This window comes from Melanotaenia boesemani, chromosome 19 (assembly GCF_017639745.1).
Source record: "Melanotaenia boesemani isolate fMelBoe1 chromosome 19, fMelBoe1.pri, whole genome shotgun sequence".
NCBI lineage: Eukaryota > Metazoa > Chordata > Actinopteri > Atheriniformes > Melanotaeniidae > Melanotaenia > Melanotaenia boesemani.
Window position 1 is genome coordinate 12,732,149 of NC_055700.1, and position 16,747 is coordinate 12,748,895.

Sequence of the window (16,747 nt, forward strand, 5' to 3'; positions counted from 1 at the left end):
GGAGATAGTAGCTTCAGAATAAATTATTGGATATCGGTCATTCCACCGAATTAATTAACTGATCAAATAACAGGCAAAGGGAGAACATAATCCAGGTTTGTTTTAAGTAGGATAGGATGTGTTTACTTTACTTGTATTGTTTAAAAACTGTAGTCATGACTCAATTTGACATGTACCTAATGCAAGTTTATATATTTTTCCACTTTTGCACAAGAAGACATCATCATTCAGCTTTTTTTTACATCTGCATTTGCCAACATAACAAAGAGTGTACGGAATTATACTGTGTTTTAATCCACAACAGAGGAAACTAGGTAACCTCTGCAATTAGGTGTGTGTGTGTGTGGAGAGGGGGGATCGGTATCTGTTCTCGACCAAATGAGTTGTAAAATATTGGCATTTCGGATATTGGCCAAAAATCCTGTATCGTGCATCCGTACCAGTAAAACTGTTAAGGACAAATTGGTCCCTGTAGTTCAGTGTCTATTGAGGGTCAAACACAGGGATAAAAACATCCTCATCTTAGTTTTCTTTTTCACACCTATTGCTGGTGTCAAATTGAAAATGAGCCAACAATAGGTTTCAGCATTTGATATAGTATGTCTTTGTACCATTTTTAATTAAATATCTCAGTCACAATACAGTGGTCACTGAATTGGATTTAGAAACTTAGTACAAAAAGATTATGAGAAGCAGAATTCATAAATAAATACATACATTCCACATCCATCCATACACGCTTATCACAAACTGTTGTAGAAGCAAATACATAAACATACAAGCTGTACACATTGTCTGGCATGCACTTACAAATGCACACACACACATACACACCCACCCACCCACCCACCCACCCACACACACACACACACACACACACCCACACACACACACACACACACACACACACACACACAGACCAACACACATTTTCACTGCTTAATCTATTTAATTGAACCTGACTCTGAATAACTAAACAAATGAGGAAATTCACAAGGGGCACTCGATCCCTTCTTGGATAATGGATTGGAGATTCCTTTCCCATAGGGGCATTTGGGCAAACAAGACCCAGTAATCTCTGAATTGATGAGTTGACTGCATCAAATTTCTCCACTAAAGAGCTGTTGAACCCCTGATACAGTGTTGGTTGTTAGCCAGATTCTCAATTTGCAGACAGAGGCAGAACTGCAGACTTGCTCCGGTTTCACTGTGATGTGCTGTAGATATGCAAGATAAATATACAGAATGGCTGCTGCATGCAAGATATAAGAGGTAAACAGTGACTACCTTGTTATTTGGCTGTCGTTTCCAAGTTTTGATAATAGTTTTTCAAGACTTACCAAAATAACAGATCAAACTTCATCTTGAATTCGGTGACAAATTTATTAAAGTCCTGCCATTTAATTATGAATCATAGTCATTACCAGAGGGAATAAATAATACATAAAACATTTTCCACATAAACAAACATATACATCAGATCCCGAGGTGCTACAGTTCTTCCTTGGGTTTTTTTTTCCAATAGAACAAAACGAACAAGGTACATCTGAGAACACACTAATGCATAGAAGTAATTGGACCCCTAGGTACCATTTAAGACAACATCTACATTTTTGCCTAAATCCCTGTTCAAGAATGTACAAACTCCTCATGTCCAGGTTCTTATTCACTTCCAAGAAGGGGTTTGTATAAAAATAAAGTCTCCACAATGATAAACCATTATATATTCATATATAGATATTTGGCAACAACCAGACATTTAAAGACTCTGAATGTTGAACTGGATTCTTCACCTGAACACACTGAGGTTAACAAAGAGCAGTGGGATGAGAGCTGAGTTTCTGAAAATCCAAATAGTTAAAGTCTAAATATTTGGAGTCTCTTTCTACAGTCTCTGAGTTGTTCTAAAAGAGCTTATATGGTGGTTTCTGGAAATTGAATCTTGACAAAATGCTTGTTTTTCAGGAAGCCTCACACTGAAAAAAATGGCTGGCCAAGTGCTATAAATGATGGACCTGTTCTTCTTTGTTTCCATTTAGATCATCGATATTGAACATATCTCAGTCTGATTTTTTCATTTTCCACTTCCTAAGTCCAACAGGAGACAGAGAGAGAGAGAGAAAAAAAAATAGAGAGCAAAAGGTTTCAGTTTCTTATTGACCAATCAAAACTGCCCATGGTCTACTTCGTCTAACCAGGATGCAGGACTAGCAGGAAAGTCTGGGTATCCACCACTGCTGCCAGTGGAGAGGTCCGAGCTGGGGCCATTGGCTGCTCCCATGGAAACCCTCACAGCGGGGTTGATCCCAGGTCCGCTGCCCTGGGTCATGATAGAAAGGCCAGAGTCCGGGTAGATGAGACTGGAGATTATAGGCTGGTGTCTGGGTAGTGCTTGAAGTGACCCAGGCGACTGGGGAAGGCCGTAGGGGCTGTTGGAGCGGATGTCATGGAACTGATCTTGAGAGGGGAGCCCCCCATGTTCAAGGGGGAAGGAGCTGTGGTTGTTACCCCCTTGGCGGCCCCCCATGGCAGGAGAGGATTCACTCAGGCTGCTGTAAATACTGTTAGTATGGCCAAGCTCCGACATCGGAGGTTCATCTGTGCAAACAAAATCAAAACATAAAGTGCTATTTGTTAGTTTGCCTCGACTTTATTTACTAGAAAAGCAATATTTTACGATGACAGATCAACTTTTTCTGTATATTTCCCCACAGCAGCTGCCACAAGAGCCCTTGATTCATTAATTGATTTATCTTAATGGAGTCAGCACAATCAATAGCTTCACTCAAAAGGCAAAGTAAATCTACAGAAATGAGAAAGGAGTTAAAGACGCGAATATGCCACATGTATTTGCTGTATGTTTCTGTTCTATTAACAGCATACACCTTAAGTAGTGGTCCCTCTTTACTGAAATTTATTTGATAAGTGCTGCATCACTTTGCCAGTCAGGTTTTATTGGGCCGTTGGGCAAATTTTGTTTGGAATATAATCACAATTGAATATATAACAATGCAGTATGTAAATAATGTAGATGAAAATTAAAATATAGACAAAAACATGTATAACAATTTAAGGTCAGACACTGCAGGCAAAACCAATAATGCCTAATATTAGATCATCGTTTAGAATGTTCTTTTAGCTGGTGGAAAGACAATATGTAAAATATACATTCATGTGTTTATTTTGTAATATTTGTCTATGAAACCTTAATGCAAATCTTTATTTTTCAACGCTCATATGTGAAAACATCTAATTTTTTGGCCTGTCATTTGTTACTGACTGTCTCCTTAAAACATCGCAATATGGCCTTGGCACTATTTTGTGAAACATGGAATGGTAAAAATAGATATTGCACAGGTCATTCTAACAAACCATTTCTGATTGTGACTTCAAATATGTCACAAATTGACAAGACTTTTTAACCTGGCTGTCTCTGCTCTAGACTAACAATTTATGCAAACTTGCACATATTTTAATTGATGATATTTCATTCATGTCTTAAATACATTTACACAAAATATTTGTGTTAAGAAAACTAGTAAATTGATTAAAAATTAAGTGTAACAATAAATAACAACTTGGTTATGTTTAAAAAGGATACAGATGTGCTAAAGATTTATCCCGTATTGATCTGTTCCAACAGACTATTGGCCATTTATGCGAATACTGATATAATCAGATTAAGATGATGCTTTTACATAAGGGAGATAAAAGCCTTTTTTTTAAAAAAAAAAAAAAAATGCAATATTAAAATTTCCTATTTATTTATTTATTTATTTATTTATTTATTTATTTATTTATTTATTTATTTATTTATTTATAGCAGGTTTCTGGTTCTTAAAATTTATTTTGGTGGTAATTCACTTCCTCTGGATTGCACAGTCCTGATTCAAAACAAAATAAACTGATTTATTTTTGCAGGAAACATGTGATTAATAGCAATGATTATCTCTCTGTTTGATGCTCTATAAAGTCATGGCAATAAGCCAGCATACATGTTATAAAAGGTGCAGCACTGACACATGGTGTGCAGCTGTACTTAGCTGCTGATACTAGCTGCAGAGTATCAATTGCTTTTTCCATTTTAAAAAAACAACAAACTGCAGGTTACAGCAGGAAAGAACAAGTGTGGACAAGGTAAATAAGTACTAAGTACATTTAAATGGAGCCATCTTTATGTTTCAGTAACGTGTACTTTTGCTGCTGTTAAATACCAAAGCTGCTTCACCATCGTTTATATTTACCTGTAAAAGAGACTTCAGCATCACTGTCTATGCCCTCCTCCTGGATACTGTCCTTGTCAGATTTGGAGCTTCCTCGTGACCTCTTCATATTGCGAAAGTACTGCCCCCATCGCTGACGCCCCGCGTCTTTCTTCAGCCGTTTCTCTTTAGCTCGCCTGTTCTGAAACCAAACCTGGAGGGTGAAACAAACAAGACCTTGTGTTTGGCAAATATTCTAATGATTCAGCAGAAATGCTTTTACTTAAAATAATCCTATAAAGGTGATTTGATCATTTGTAATTTGATGATACAAGAACAATTAGAATCCACACAGAATTAAATATCTACTACATTAACCTGCTTGATTTATATGTCAAAGTCTATAGACAATTAGCAGCAAATGTTATTTCGCTCCAAAGATTTTTAGACACAAGTTAAAGTTTCATACATCCTCTATCCTTGATGCACATATTAGGTTTAAACAACATTAAAACAAAATTCATGTTCAAAGACTGTCTGGACAGCACTTCATGCCTTTTAGTGTCTAAGGTGGAGAATGGAGCAATGACACTGTGCAGTAATGCTGCAACCAGCTTCCCCTCAATCAGATTTATCACACATTTAATTAACTTCACTACAAGTGGTCCTCACCTCAGGGAGTGAATGGGTTAGCACGCCAATAAAATCAAAATTTTCTATATTGGCTTTTGACCTGACAAATTTTTTTCTTGGACACTGCATGCAGTTTCATTGTAGTATGTGGTCTAAATCTAAGATATTTTTTAATTTAATCTTTTAAGTTTTGCACAGAGGATGAATACATTAGAGTGAGTTAACCAGAGATCCTGTAGCTTTACATTCTTTTTAATGATATTCCACCCTGAGTGAACCCTCTTCACCCCTTCCCTTTCATTGAATAATGAGAATGTTTTAGTGGCTTCTGTCCCTACTTTTGTCCTTGCAAATAAAACAATATATATGACCAACAGTTAGCAACAGCGTGAGGCTCTTCAGCAGCAGACAATATGCGGGGGGCCCTTTTAGCATTGTTAACGAGGTTGCACTTAAACCATGCTGACTTTCATGTGGACTTCATTTTACTCCATCTAGCCGTAAATCCCCTCCCAACACACACTTGTTCATATAGTATACTTGTGCCAGATCAGCCACAATTGTCCTTTGATAATGAAGTCAGGACATTAATGGAATAGACCATAATGGATAATATGCTTTACCTGCACAACCCGCATATCCAGGCCTGTCTCAGATGATAGCTGCTCTCGGACATGACGGGCTGGTTTTGGAGAGTTATTGTAAGCATTTTTCAGTGTTTCCAGTTGTTTAGCTGTGATGGTTGTTCGTGGCCTCTTAGCAGTTGAATCTGCCTCTGAAAGAAAGACACATGAAAATATCTCATATAACACGTGATTGACATCTGATTGTATTTAACATGAAGGATGATTTCTAAAAAAAACTAAATCAGCTCTGCGGTTGATAAATAAATGTAAATGAAACAAAAAATACAACTGAATACAATTAGAATATAAATGATAAAGCATTACTGTTATAGTGATATTTTCCATTGCATTGTTTAAACTTGCTGTCATTACTGACACATCCTGGGTCAGCAACATGAAAAGATATAAGAAAAACTACACATTCACTGCAGCAACTAAGCGCACAGCACTTTCCAGTTTAACATAAATGAATAAATTCTCCTCTATAAACCCTAATCTGACACTGCATGCATAATTGCATCATGTCTGCACATCTGCTAGCCAGCACAGCAAAATAAAATAAATAAATAAAAAAACCATCATCCAAATGGATGCTGACCAAGTAATTGCACCTTGTCATTAGTTAAATAAATGTGTGTTTTGTCCAAAAACTTGTGCTAACTTGCTGCATAAATCAGCACAGTAAATTCACAACAAACAGATGGGGAGATAAAACTTGACCATGCCCAGTCTGCCCCATCAGAAATGAGCCTGCTGGGATTTTCAGTGAATGAGGTAATGCGGAGCACTGATATTTAACTGCAGGGAACGAGGTTCATTTTTCCCCATTTTTAACAGACTACTACAAATAAGATATGAATATTATGAAGGAATAGGATATATTTGAATGCATTTAATCCTTTTTAAAGTATTCTAAGTACATTTTGAAAAGGCTGTGTGTAATTTGTGTTCCATAACAGTGAAGGTGTAGAAACAAAATACTTCAGATGTTCATAGAGCTTATCAACTATTAAGACTAATTAAATTCTTCAACTCTGTAGTATGATTTGAATATATGTAATTTCACATGAACAAATAACACTTTATTAAATGCAGAAAAGAAAAAAATCCTGCAAGATTTATCTCAGGAATAAAATTATTTATTAAGCTTTTATTAAGCACTTTCTTTTTTACCTGGTGCACTTTGAGTTGTTTAAAATATTCAGTTAAAGTCTTCATTGTCCCTTATTTACTAAGCTCCTCGCGAATAAATAATAATAAAAATATCTATAAAACATTCTCTTTCATGTCCAGACTTTAGTTATAGGCTACAGTTTATGGCTGTAAGGAACTAGACTGATTTTTTATTCCATTACCTGTTCATTTAAAACAGAAAAAACAAACTAACAAAAACCATATCGACTAACTGGAGGAACTATAGGTACACTATTCATGAATATTTTCTATTAATAATTTAAACACACAGGGGCATATATTTACTGTTCTTTACAGATGTGCATCCAAAGGAGTCACTGTGCATCTTTTCTCACGCATACGACCCCCACACGATCTCTGTCACCATATTAAGAGTTATTGAAAGCTGATCCCTTCAAGTGCAGAGTGCAAGTGTAAGCCTCCTGCCCTGCACTTCGCACAGTTTAGTATCGATTAGGTTGCAGGCAACGATGCAATTACCGCGGGTGGGTCAGAGTTTATGGATGACCTCACTGTCACGTTAAAGGAACAATTCCAGGTAGATAATTAATACAGAATTTTATAGTATGTAAATTTGAATTAATTTGAATTTTTTACAAGCATTTTTTTGCTCATGCTTTAGTGATCATTTTCAAGCCATTGATGGAAATGCGGAGAGCAGCTTACCTCTTTGTTTGGCAGTCTCATAGTCGGCCTTACAGACCAGCCTGCTGTCCTCCATCAGATAGTACTCGTCACCTGTGGCTAGTTGTCTCTTGCAAACGATGCAGGCAAAACAATGAAGGTGGTACACGAAGTCCTGCGCTCTCCTCACCACCTGCGTAGGCGGTATCCCCTGCTGACAAGCTGCGCATTTGGTCCCGAATCTCCTTTCGGACATATTGCAGAGATTCCATCAATACACAATATAAAATTGATAAAGGAACGATTGCATTCGATTGTTTTGTTATCTGGAGGTCACTCACTTAAAGAAATCGTCTTTGCAGTACACGCTGTCGCCCCTGCTGAAGCACTTGTCCGCAAGTTGTGCCTGACAGTCGCTGCATTTTAGGCACTTGCTGTGCCAGTGGCGATCCAGCACTTTGAGAATAAAGCGGTCCACGATGTGTTGATTGCAGCCTGCGCATACTGGGATTTCTGCAGAAAAAAAAAGTTATGTCAGATGACTTGGGCACATAACCACAACCACCTGGATAAAAGGTTTGTTTATGTCTTTTTTGTCTTGTTGCCCTTTATTCTTTTGCGCGTTTTGACTTTTTTTTCCACATCTTAAATTATTTCCTATCTAAGGCATGATCAGATGAGCATCACAGCACCTAAAGGAATAAAAATAAATAAATAAAATAATGCATGATGACCAAGTTCATGCGCTTCTACGCGCCCGGTTTATATCACGTGAGTTGGGTGAAATAGGCCCAAATCTGCTGTAACATTCAAGTAAAACAGTATTATAAACTAGAAGAAAAGTCTCCTATTCAAATATGTGTTCTAATTTGCAGCTATTTGCAGTAGTATTTTGCCTTGCATCGAAATAAAGCATTTATCATTTAACCATCTGGTTATCTGGTTGCCACTAGCTTAAAATAGAGGTTATGAAATAATTATTTTACTCTTATCTTATATTTTGGAGTGGTGTCGGGTGGGTTTTCACATACAAAAATCAGACTAAATGCTAAGAATCAGCTACGTAACTACCGGCTGATCGGGTTTAAATAGCGACAGGTGCCACTTGGTTTAATTAAAGACCATGTGATTAATTATAGAGTAGGACAATTAGACACAATATTAATGCATGCATTTCCATAGGCAAATTAAATAATTCTTAATATATGCACGATATAAAAAGATATTCTAATATTCATTCGGCCCATATATTGTAGAGAAAAACCATTTGTGCACAAATCTTTGTGCAGTCTAAAACCCTAGGGGACCTTACAAATCTCTAAAAGAAGTGCATTCCAAAGTTCCTATATAAAAACTTGTATTCACCCAAGATCAGTTCTGGAAAAAATAAACACAAGCTAAAATTTCTTTTGGTGTATGTTTTTCTCCGTCAAAGCAATTGAGGACGCATCAAGAATAACGCTTTCCTTTATGAATTCTCCTCTAAATCAAGAAGAAACACAAAACAAAACAATAAATAACTCAGGTAAAATGACCATTTGAAATACCAAGTGCAGCATTAATTAGCCTGTGTATTACTAATTAAAAGAAGCTCGACCACTTCATATTCCATCCGTGCAAGGAATAGCACCCCTATTGTTCTGCTGTGGACGATTCATGAAACATTGACGAGCCATTTCGTCTTGCATCACCAACAAGCCCCGCATAAGTGCAGTGGTGGCCACGTCAAGAACAGGTGTATCCAGCTCATCATTAATTCAGTTCGCTTGGTAAAACTAGAAAGCTGCGGCCTGTGGTCTCACGGCACAAACCAACACGGTGTCCAAGCAATTAGCTCGCCCTGCAAGACCCACTTAGAATATTTCAATGAAAAACACATCCTGATCTTATTAATTTTGTTTTTATGATTGTTTTCTGATCCGAAGCGCGGATGATTTGTGCAACCTCATTACAACTGGTCAAATGAAGGTAAAAGTGTGATTAACACAGCCAAACAATAACTACAATAGGCCTAATTAATTCTGGACATTATATAACATTTTTTTAAATAAATAACACGGCTTTCTTCCATTTGTCTGACGCTGTAAAATAGTTGAATAAAAATACGTCACAACCGATTTCTAAATTTAAGCAATGTGCAAACTGAATTAAAACGGATTAAACACCTAATCTAAACAAAATCTGAACACTCATTTGTTTAAATCAAAGGTTAACACTTAACTGAACATGCACGTTCAGTGCCGACAAGTTATTTTATGAGACGAAAATGACACGTGTGCTCAATGCAAATCCACATTCAAAGATCCACGGGAACAAAACTAATTCCTAAAAATGAAAAACGCTCTAAAAATCTAGATACCAACAAAACCGTGTCAACAGATGCGCAACAAACTGCAGCCTGTCCCATGGGCCCGTGTCAAGGCCAATGTTTTACATGTAAGCTTATGCAACAGAAACATGAACTTAAAAAGTAATATGCTATTTTTTCTTGCATTTACCTTTTCGCAACTCCTCACTGTGCGACAGTAGCGCAAAGAGCATCTCTGTGTTATTTGGTCCCTCTTTAGGAGAGTTGCGCTCACCATGTCCATCCATTGCTCATGATTTACGCTTACATTAACGCAATCCTGTCTTGCTCGTGTCTATCCACAAACACACGCACACATGCATTCACACACACCTACAAAGTGTTGTCAAATTTGTTCAGCACGAATCCCGAAGGGAGCACAAACGCGCAAGGGTGCAGGAGTTTGCCTTTATGCTTCTCCGTGTTATGGTCTGTGCAGAATTGCGCCTCTCCGTTTCCCGGGCGACAGGGGAGATAGATCAACATCACCTACTGAGTACGTTACCCGGAAGAGGAATAAGGTAGGAGGTGAGGGAAGAAGCCAATAGAATTGAAGTGTTGGGAAACACATTAAAGTGATACTTTTCTCCAGGAAGAAAGTGTTTTTTCTTTTTACCTCCTCTCTTTAGATTGTTTGCCAAACCGCTTAACTATTCCAAACGGTGACCAATGTGACTAAAACAATTTCATTGGCTCACCTAATGTGCTATAAAAATGAAATAAAGAATATACAAATTCACGTTTTTAGCATTTTGTGCAAAAGGTTAAAAGAATAATGGAAATCTTAACTTTCTGCATCCCTTTCCAGCTGTTATAACAGTAAACAACTGTAGGAAATTTGATAACTCATGAAAAATGAAGTGTTTGTGCACGTGTTTTTTTTTTAATGTGCATCAAACTAGTCCCCTAAGACGAAACAGCCCTTTTATGCAAATATTTCTTGCTAGCGTTTGCCTTTAAAATGAATTAGAAAGCAAATTATTTTAGAAAACAGCCAAGTGTATAGGGGAATAAAACAACAAAACATCTGTTTCCACTGAAACAATGAATTACTTGTAAATTATTATTGTTATTATTATTATTATTATTATTATTATTATTATTATTATTATTATTATATCATTTTTATTTAACGTACTATGGCTGATCTAACAGGCAGATTAAATAATATATTCTATCAGCGTTGTATCAGATTCTTAAAAATGTTATTTAAAAATAAACCATCTTGCAGGTGTGCGTACACACAACCACGCACACAAGCCGTCTTCGTTTCACGAGCGCTGAGTTCTTAAAGACAAGTGTTTATTTAGGGGAGAGATTGGCTGTTCAATAACATGTTGATCGGACCAACACCCCAATGAATTTTATTGACACTGATCTTTGGCTCAAAAGAGCGCCTGGGGAAATCACTGGTAGTGCCACAACCGGCCGGACCGCTGATGAATCTAAAATCAATGTCTCATTTGCCTGTATTTCAGAAGTATATGAAAGGCGTTTTTGGAGAAAAGGTGTGGGATTCATGGCTGCCCCTCTTACTTTTCAGCTTTGTAATAATTTTTATGTCACATTGATCGCTCGCTTTTAGGGGGGGGGGGAAGGGGGAGGGAGGGGTCAATCGACAGTAATGTGACAACAAAACCATAAAATGGCCATCAAAGTAATGGTCAGTCAGTTAGAGAAAGTTGCAAAGATGATAGAAATAATATTGACCATAATAACAAAAGCTTTTTTGTTTGTTTTCCTGCGCTCTACCACATGTGCATATTTAGTTATTCGAGATCTCACCCCTCTTTCTTTCTGACATTAACATTAAATAACACTATATCTATTACAAGCTAAATTAAAAAAACAAACAAACATGTGGTTAATCTTATAAAATGCTACTGAATACTTCTAAAAGCACACAAATAATTTAGCTAATTTTGTTTGCTAAAACATTGAACGCACCCGTCCCAGTTGCCACCAGGTGTCCCACCTGTCAGGACAGAAATGAGACACCTGTTGAGCATGCTGTCATGACTGGGATGCGGTGCGGCTTCGCATTAGCTTACAGTCTGTCGTTCATCCGCATAGAGCTTCCCGCCGCCTCAGTGGACACCGGTCCTGTCTCCATATCTGCTCCATGCGCTCTGCGCTCCCGTGACAGGCGGCGGTGTGAAATGACAGCACGCGCATAACATCTGTTGGTGTGGTTCTCCAACAATGAACACTCATTACGGATTCATAACGTCTCCCTCAAAAGAAGCGTTTCTAAACAGTCCGCTTCCATCCACACAGTTGCCTATTTTGGAAATTCTTGGATGTTTTTCTTTTACTCTTTCAACCTATTCCACTGAATTATTAAACAGAATTAACTTTAGAGGTTCGCGCATTTCTTGGGGGGTGTCATTGATTTTTGCAATTAATCTAAATATTTTACAGCACTCATTTTATGCTTGTCAAACAAATCATTCAGTCCTGCTGTGCTGATTTGCTGAATTGACAACCACTTTACACTGACTCATTTACGGACTACAGGATGTCAATTAAACTATTCTTCTTGCATTTGATATCTACTTTCCTATAAACCAAATTATAGCACAGTTTATCACGGAGAAAGTAGAAAGTAATAAAACTGTGTTTCTTACCTTGGCCTGAACTGTACCGGGAGAAATTCCCGGTGTTTTGACAGCTTGACCCCGGGTGTTCAAGCAGCATTTTGATGTTCCAAATAAAGAAAACACTGCACAAAGGCTGTGATTTTTAAAAAAGGAATAATAAAAAGAAAAATCTGAGTATAAATAGTGGATTCAAACCACTTTTGGCGATTTATCCTCTTACGTGTGTGTTGAGGTCTGCTCGAAAGCAGTTTGGTTCAGAAAAACGTTTAAAAAAAAACAAAAAACAAACAAAACAAATACGTCCGCCGACCTTTCTCCTTTCGTCTGTCTCCGAGGTAGGGAGCTTTGAATATTCATCAAGTTGCTCTTTGATACCTAGTTGATAAGCTCGGGATAAGGGGCGGGTGGCAAAAGGAAAATGCCTGACCATTAGCAGCGTCAGCTGATCCGACTGTGAGCCTGCCTGCAACTTTACTTCAACCAAAATAACCAGCGGACAGCGATGCCTCTGTCCAGAGTGCTGAAAGGGGAGTTTCTCTAAACAGGCTGTGGGGGTGTCTGCTGCTTCAATATCCCTAGAGGCCATCTTTAAGCACGCTCACAAACACACACACACACACACACACACACACACACACACACACACACACACACACACACACACACACACACACACACACACACACACTGACAGTCACCCTCCCTTCTCACTCCTTATCTATGTTATGTTGCACGTATCTGTCTTTTAAGGCGCACAATGGAGCACTTGGACATTGTTGTCATGCGTTTCCGTCGTCGCGTCTGTCTTTTGTTTGATTAAAATGAGATATTAATGATAGGAGATGAAGCGAACACAGCGTTAGCTGGTAAGCTGTAACTGTTAGAACTTAAAAGATTATGTACTTTTTAATTTTTCTGAAGTAGGTCACTAATTACTGTTAATAAATAATATTTTATAAGTATATATATATATTTTAAAAAGTCGCACAAAAAGCTCACAGAAGAGGAAAACATATTTTTCCAACTCACACTTTTAATAGCCAGGTATACTATCCGTCTCTATTATGTGGTAAACAAACACACGCGTACCCATAACCGCATTTGGCTGCGTGCCACGTCTCACTCGTTTGAGACTGTGCCAATTAGGACCCTAACGCATATTCTGACTTAGTCCTACAGCTTTGATTCAATTTTACTCGCCCAGCACGCCAGCCCACGAGCGGTGTAAGCCAATTAGAACTACTCTGTTGTCATTAGTCCACCCAGGGTAATTAGCGTAAAGTTGAAAATAAACTGACAAACTTTACCCTTTCTAACCAAACCTCTCTAGCTACCCTCACTTTCTCTCTGCTGCCATTTTTACATTTACAAGTGAATGTTGTTTCATAAAGGAGTCTCTGTGTTTTAAGAAGCAATGCCTAATAAATAAGTAAAGGTGGATTTCTGTGGAGACTAACAATAATCCTACAGCCAATGCTGCTGAAGAAGCTTATGGACAAACAAACAACAGGGCTGCTGTCCTTTTCCTTTCATCCACTGTGAAAGTATTTTTCCACTGTCCTTGGTAATGTGCTGTCATGCATGATTAGAATGTATAAAATGACATATCTTAATAGAACCTCAAATAGGTTATTTAAAATTTATTAAGCCTATGAGTGTACCATTTCTTTATTGATCAATTTGTCGATGCATAACTGCCAATCATCAATTTACTGTTTTGCAAAGAAATGTAAGGGATACTTTCAGCTAAAATAAGACATTTGAAATTATTACAAAAATAGCTTATGTCATACTTTTTTTATTATCCTGTTTTATAGTATCCTTGACTCTTTTGCATGGACAACATGATGAGCTCAGCTTATGCCAAGGTTTTTTATCCTGATTTATTCGTACAATGCAAAACCTACAGAGCATCATCACAGAAAATTGGTAAAGCATTTGCACACCTGGGTCCTACTTGACAAAGCGGCTACAATCAGCCATTAATGGTCCTCCATAAACACTCTGCCTTTTGCACCTAGGAGAAGCTAATTTTTGACCTTGATGTGCTGGTTCAGCAGTCTCACAAGTGCTGTGTGGATGAGGGTTACTTCAAAAGAGCAAACAGCCTGTTGCATATGAAGCCTCAATTGTTCTTCAAGTAGACTTTCACCTCAAAGGGAAATATTCACTCAAATGTGGTGTGTTTTAAAAAAAAATAATGAAAAAATAACTTAATATACATTTGCATTTTAAACTAGAACTATATAATTTAGAACAAACATATGCTACCCTTCCTCATTTTTTTAAAGGTGTAACAAAACTACAAGACGTATAGTTTATAATTGTCTAACCCTAACATTAAATTTTACTGAACAAAACACACACAATAATGGAATTTACTCGAAATGTTTATGAGTTTAGTCAAATTATTTTGACAGCAATCCAGAGTGCAGAATCCAGAGTTTATAATAAAACTAATGATAACCCTACAGCTGTTAGAGACAACATGACTTAATTCTACTTTGTAAAACATTTAAACTCAACATTTTTTTTACTCGAAAACAGCATAAAAAATTCAAGAGCATTTTAGATTTTTTTTATTTGAGCATTTTGGTCTTGCTTTGTTTTTATTTGTCATTGTGTCATTGTCATATGCTTGCCTATGTCCCCAAGTGGCCTTGTGTCCTGCATTGTGCATGTGTACTGTATGTGCATATATGATGTGTGTTTGTCTGACTGCTTATGCACAGCAGAGCTAGGCGAGTGTTACTGTGGGGGGTCCTTGTGCACCCATGCCACCCCTCTGACACCAGGCAGCCATTGTGCTTCTGTCATGATCAATCATGTCCTCCAAAGACTGCCCTTGTCCAGGAGGGAGGGGACCAATCACATGCCTCATTACCCAGGCTTGGTTACTCCTAAGCAGCATACTATGGTCCTAAGACACCTCAGCCTGTTGCTGTTTGCAGAGAAAGAGGAAGAGTGCTAACATGTGTGTGATCGAGAAAAAAAAAGAAAAAAAAAGAAAAAAAAAGAGAAAAATAATTTGCAAATGGGCGTACAAATTTATAGAAATGCTAATTTTGATGGTTTGACAGCAACTAATATAGTAGCAGAAATCTGTTATCTTAATGCTTTCAGTCTGAGTGAGCATCTATGGTACTGTTGTGATGTACATGCAGAAACTAAAATTTCAATATGATTAAGGTGGATATTTCTACGTATAGCAAACTTACACTTGATAACATTTGACCCTTTTTGTTGCCAGGGTAACCAGCATCTAGTCTTCAACTATAGCAAGCAACTCTCATTGTTTTGAAATGGCTCCATCTGGCAAGATTTCACTGACCAGGTCGGCCTAGGCTTGCAACCCCCAGCAGCTGGCTAAACTGCCCAACCGCTTCTCCGCTTGCCCCATGGACTAACCGATACTTTGGTGGCTTTGCCCTGCAAACACACACACACACACACACACACACACACACAAAATACTACTCAAGGCTAACTGTCCGTCGGGGTCAGCTGGCTTGAGTCAAAGGAGGGGTGGGATGGGTGGTGTGGACTGGAAAGGGTGACACCATTTAGGCCTTTGTTATTCACCCAAGACAACAAGAGAAATGGGTCAAAAGTGTTTTGATTGCACTGCAAGATCTTTGAAATTATCTTTGGCTAATCAAAGCAAGAGGAAAAACAGACAAATGCTCCAAGCAGTGACTCAGATTTATCTGCAGTTTTTATTTAACTGGAAAATATCATACTTTTTCATCATTTATGTGCTTGACTCAACAGCTGGACCTTAAGAGTTGAATGAAGCTTCATTGTTTCTGCGTGAGGGCCTACTCTATGCTAAAAAGGCTGCCACCTCTGCCCAGCATCAACTCCTCTGAATATTGATATGCTAATGATGAACAACACAGGGAACAAAGCTGGACTTCTACCACTGAAAACCAGCACAATGGCCACTCAGTCAGGCTTTGACACTTTTACCACCCAACATGTGTCCTTAGTTTCATGCACAGACAATAAAGGCCAACAACTGCTGATCAATTTGTATGGGGGATGCTGCTACTCAGTTCTGATGGACCGTCTGGGTCCTGACTGGATACGCTGTCTTTGTCCTGGGTGGGAAATATCAGTTTTTACAGCAATGATAAGCCCCCCCAGAAGCAGCCATAATGCCTGAAAGGTCAGGGTTCAAACCTGTCAGGCAGCGTTCCGGCTTGACCTAGAGTGTCATTACAGATGTTGACCTGCTGTGAGGTCTATCTGATATGTAAGTGGTATACCATTACAAAAATTATTAAAGTATAATAGAATCAGCTTTGGAAGTCCTGGTAGTACATTTCGTGGCTGTGCATTTTCACTGGTCTTACCATTCAATTTGAATACAAATATCTTGTCAACAATTCGATTAGATTCGGTGATGCATCCTCAGTTTTCTTTATCACTGCACCTTGCTACTTTCTTCATCAATGAATACAAGCAGTCAGATAATTATGAACTCCATGTTTGTTTATAATTATTTCAGAAACCATTCTG

At 37.9% G+C, this 16,747-nt stretch overlaps 1 protein-coding gene across 3 annotated transcripts; it reads right to left on the reverse strand.

Moving 5' to 3' along the window:
• Nucleotides 1-1,400: 1,400 nt before the first annotated feature.
• Nucleotides 1,401-12,527, reverse strand: lhx3 (LIM homeobox 3). 3 transcript variants are annotated; one of them, XM_041970248.1, is made up of 6 exons: nucleotides 12,254-12,527; nucleotides 7,621-7,792; nucleotides 7,322-7,524; nucleotides 5,459-5,610; nucleotides 4,245-4,416; nucleotides 1,401-2,598 (listed from the first exon to the last, which is right to left on the reverse strand). In XM_041970248.1, exons 1-6 carry the CDS (start codon nucleotides 12,321-12,323, stop codon nucleotides 2,165-2,167), a joined length of 1,203 nt encoding a protein of 400 aa, XP_041826182.1. In that variant the 5' UTR covers nucleotides 12,324-12,527; the 3' UTR covers nucleotides 1,401-2,164. The 3 variants fall into 3 exon arrangements, with proteins under 3 accessions (XP_041826182.1, XP_041826181.1, XP_041826180.1); XM_041970247.1 differs by lacking the exon at nucleotides 12,254-12,527 and adding an exon at nucleotides 9,778-9,993 and having other exon boundaries at nucleotides 7,322-7,521; XM_041970246.1 differs by lacking the exon at nucleotides 12,254-12,527 and adding an exon at nucleotides 9,778-9,993.
• Nucleotides 12,528-16,747: the final 4,220 nt, after the last annotated feature.

What these genes read in the sequence shown, in the direction of transcription:
- lhx3 (XM_041970246.1), bottom strand. Translation starts at nt 9,874, where the DNA reads ATGGATGGACATGGTGAGCGCAACTCTCCTAAAGAGGGACCAAATAAC. An exon ending in TGAGACTGCCAAACAAAGAG is followed by an intron (nt 5,611 to 7,321) that starts GTAAGCTGCTCT and finishes TCTTTCTTTCAG; the next exon opens with AGGCAGATTCAACTGCTAAG. An exon ending in TGCTGAAGTCTCTTTTACAG is followed by an intron (nt 2,599 to 4,244) that starts GTAAATATAAAC and finishes TTGTTTGCACAG; the next exon opens with ATGAACCTCCGATGTCGGAG.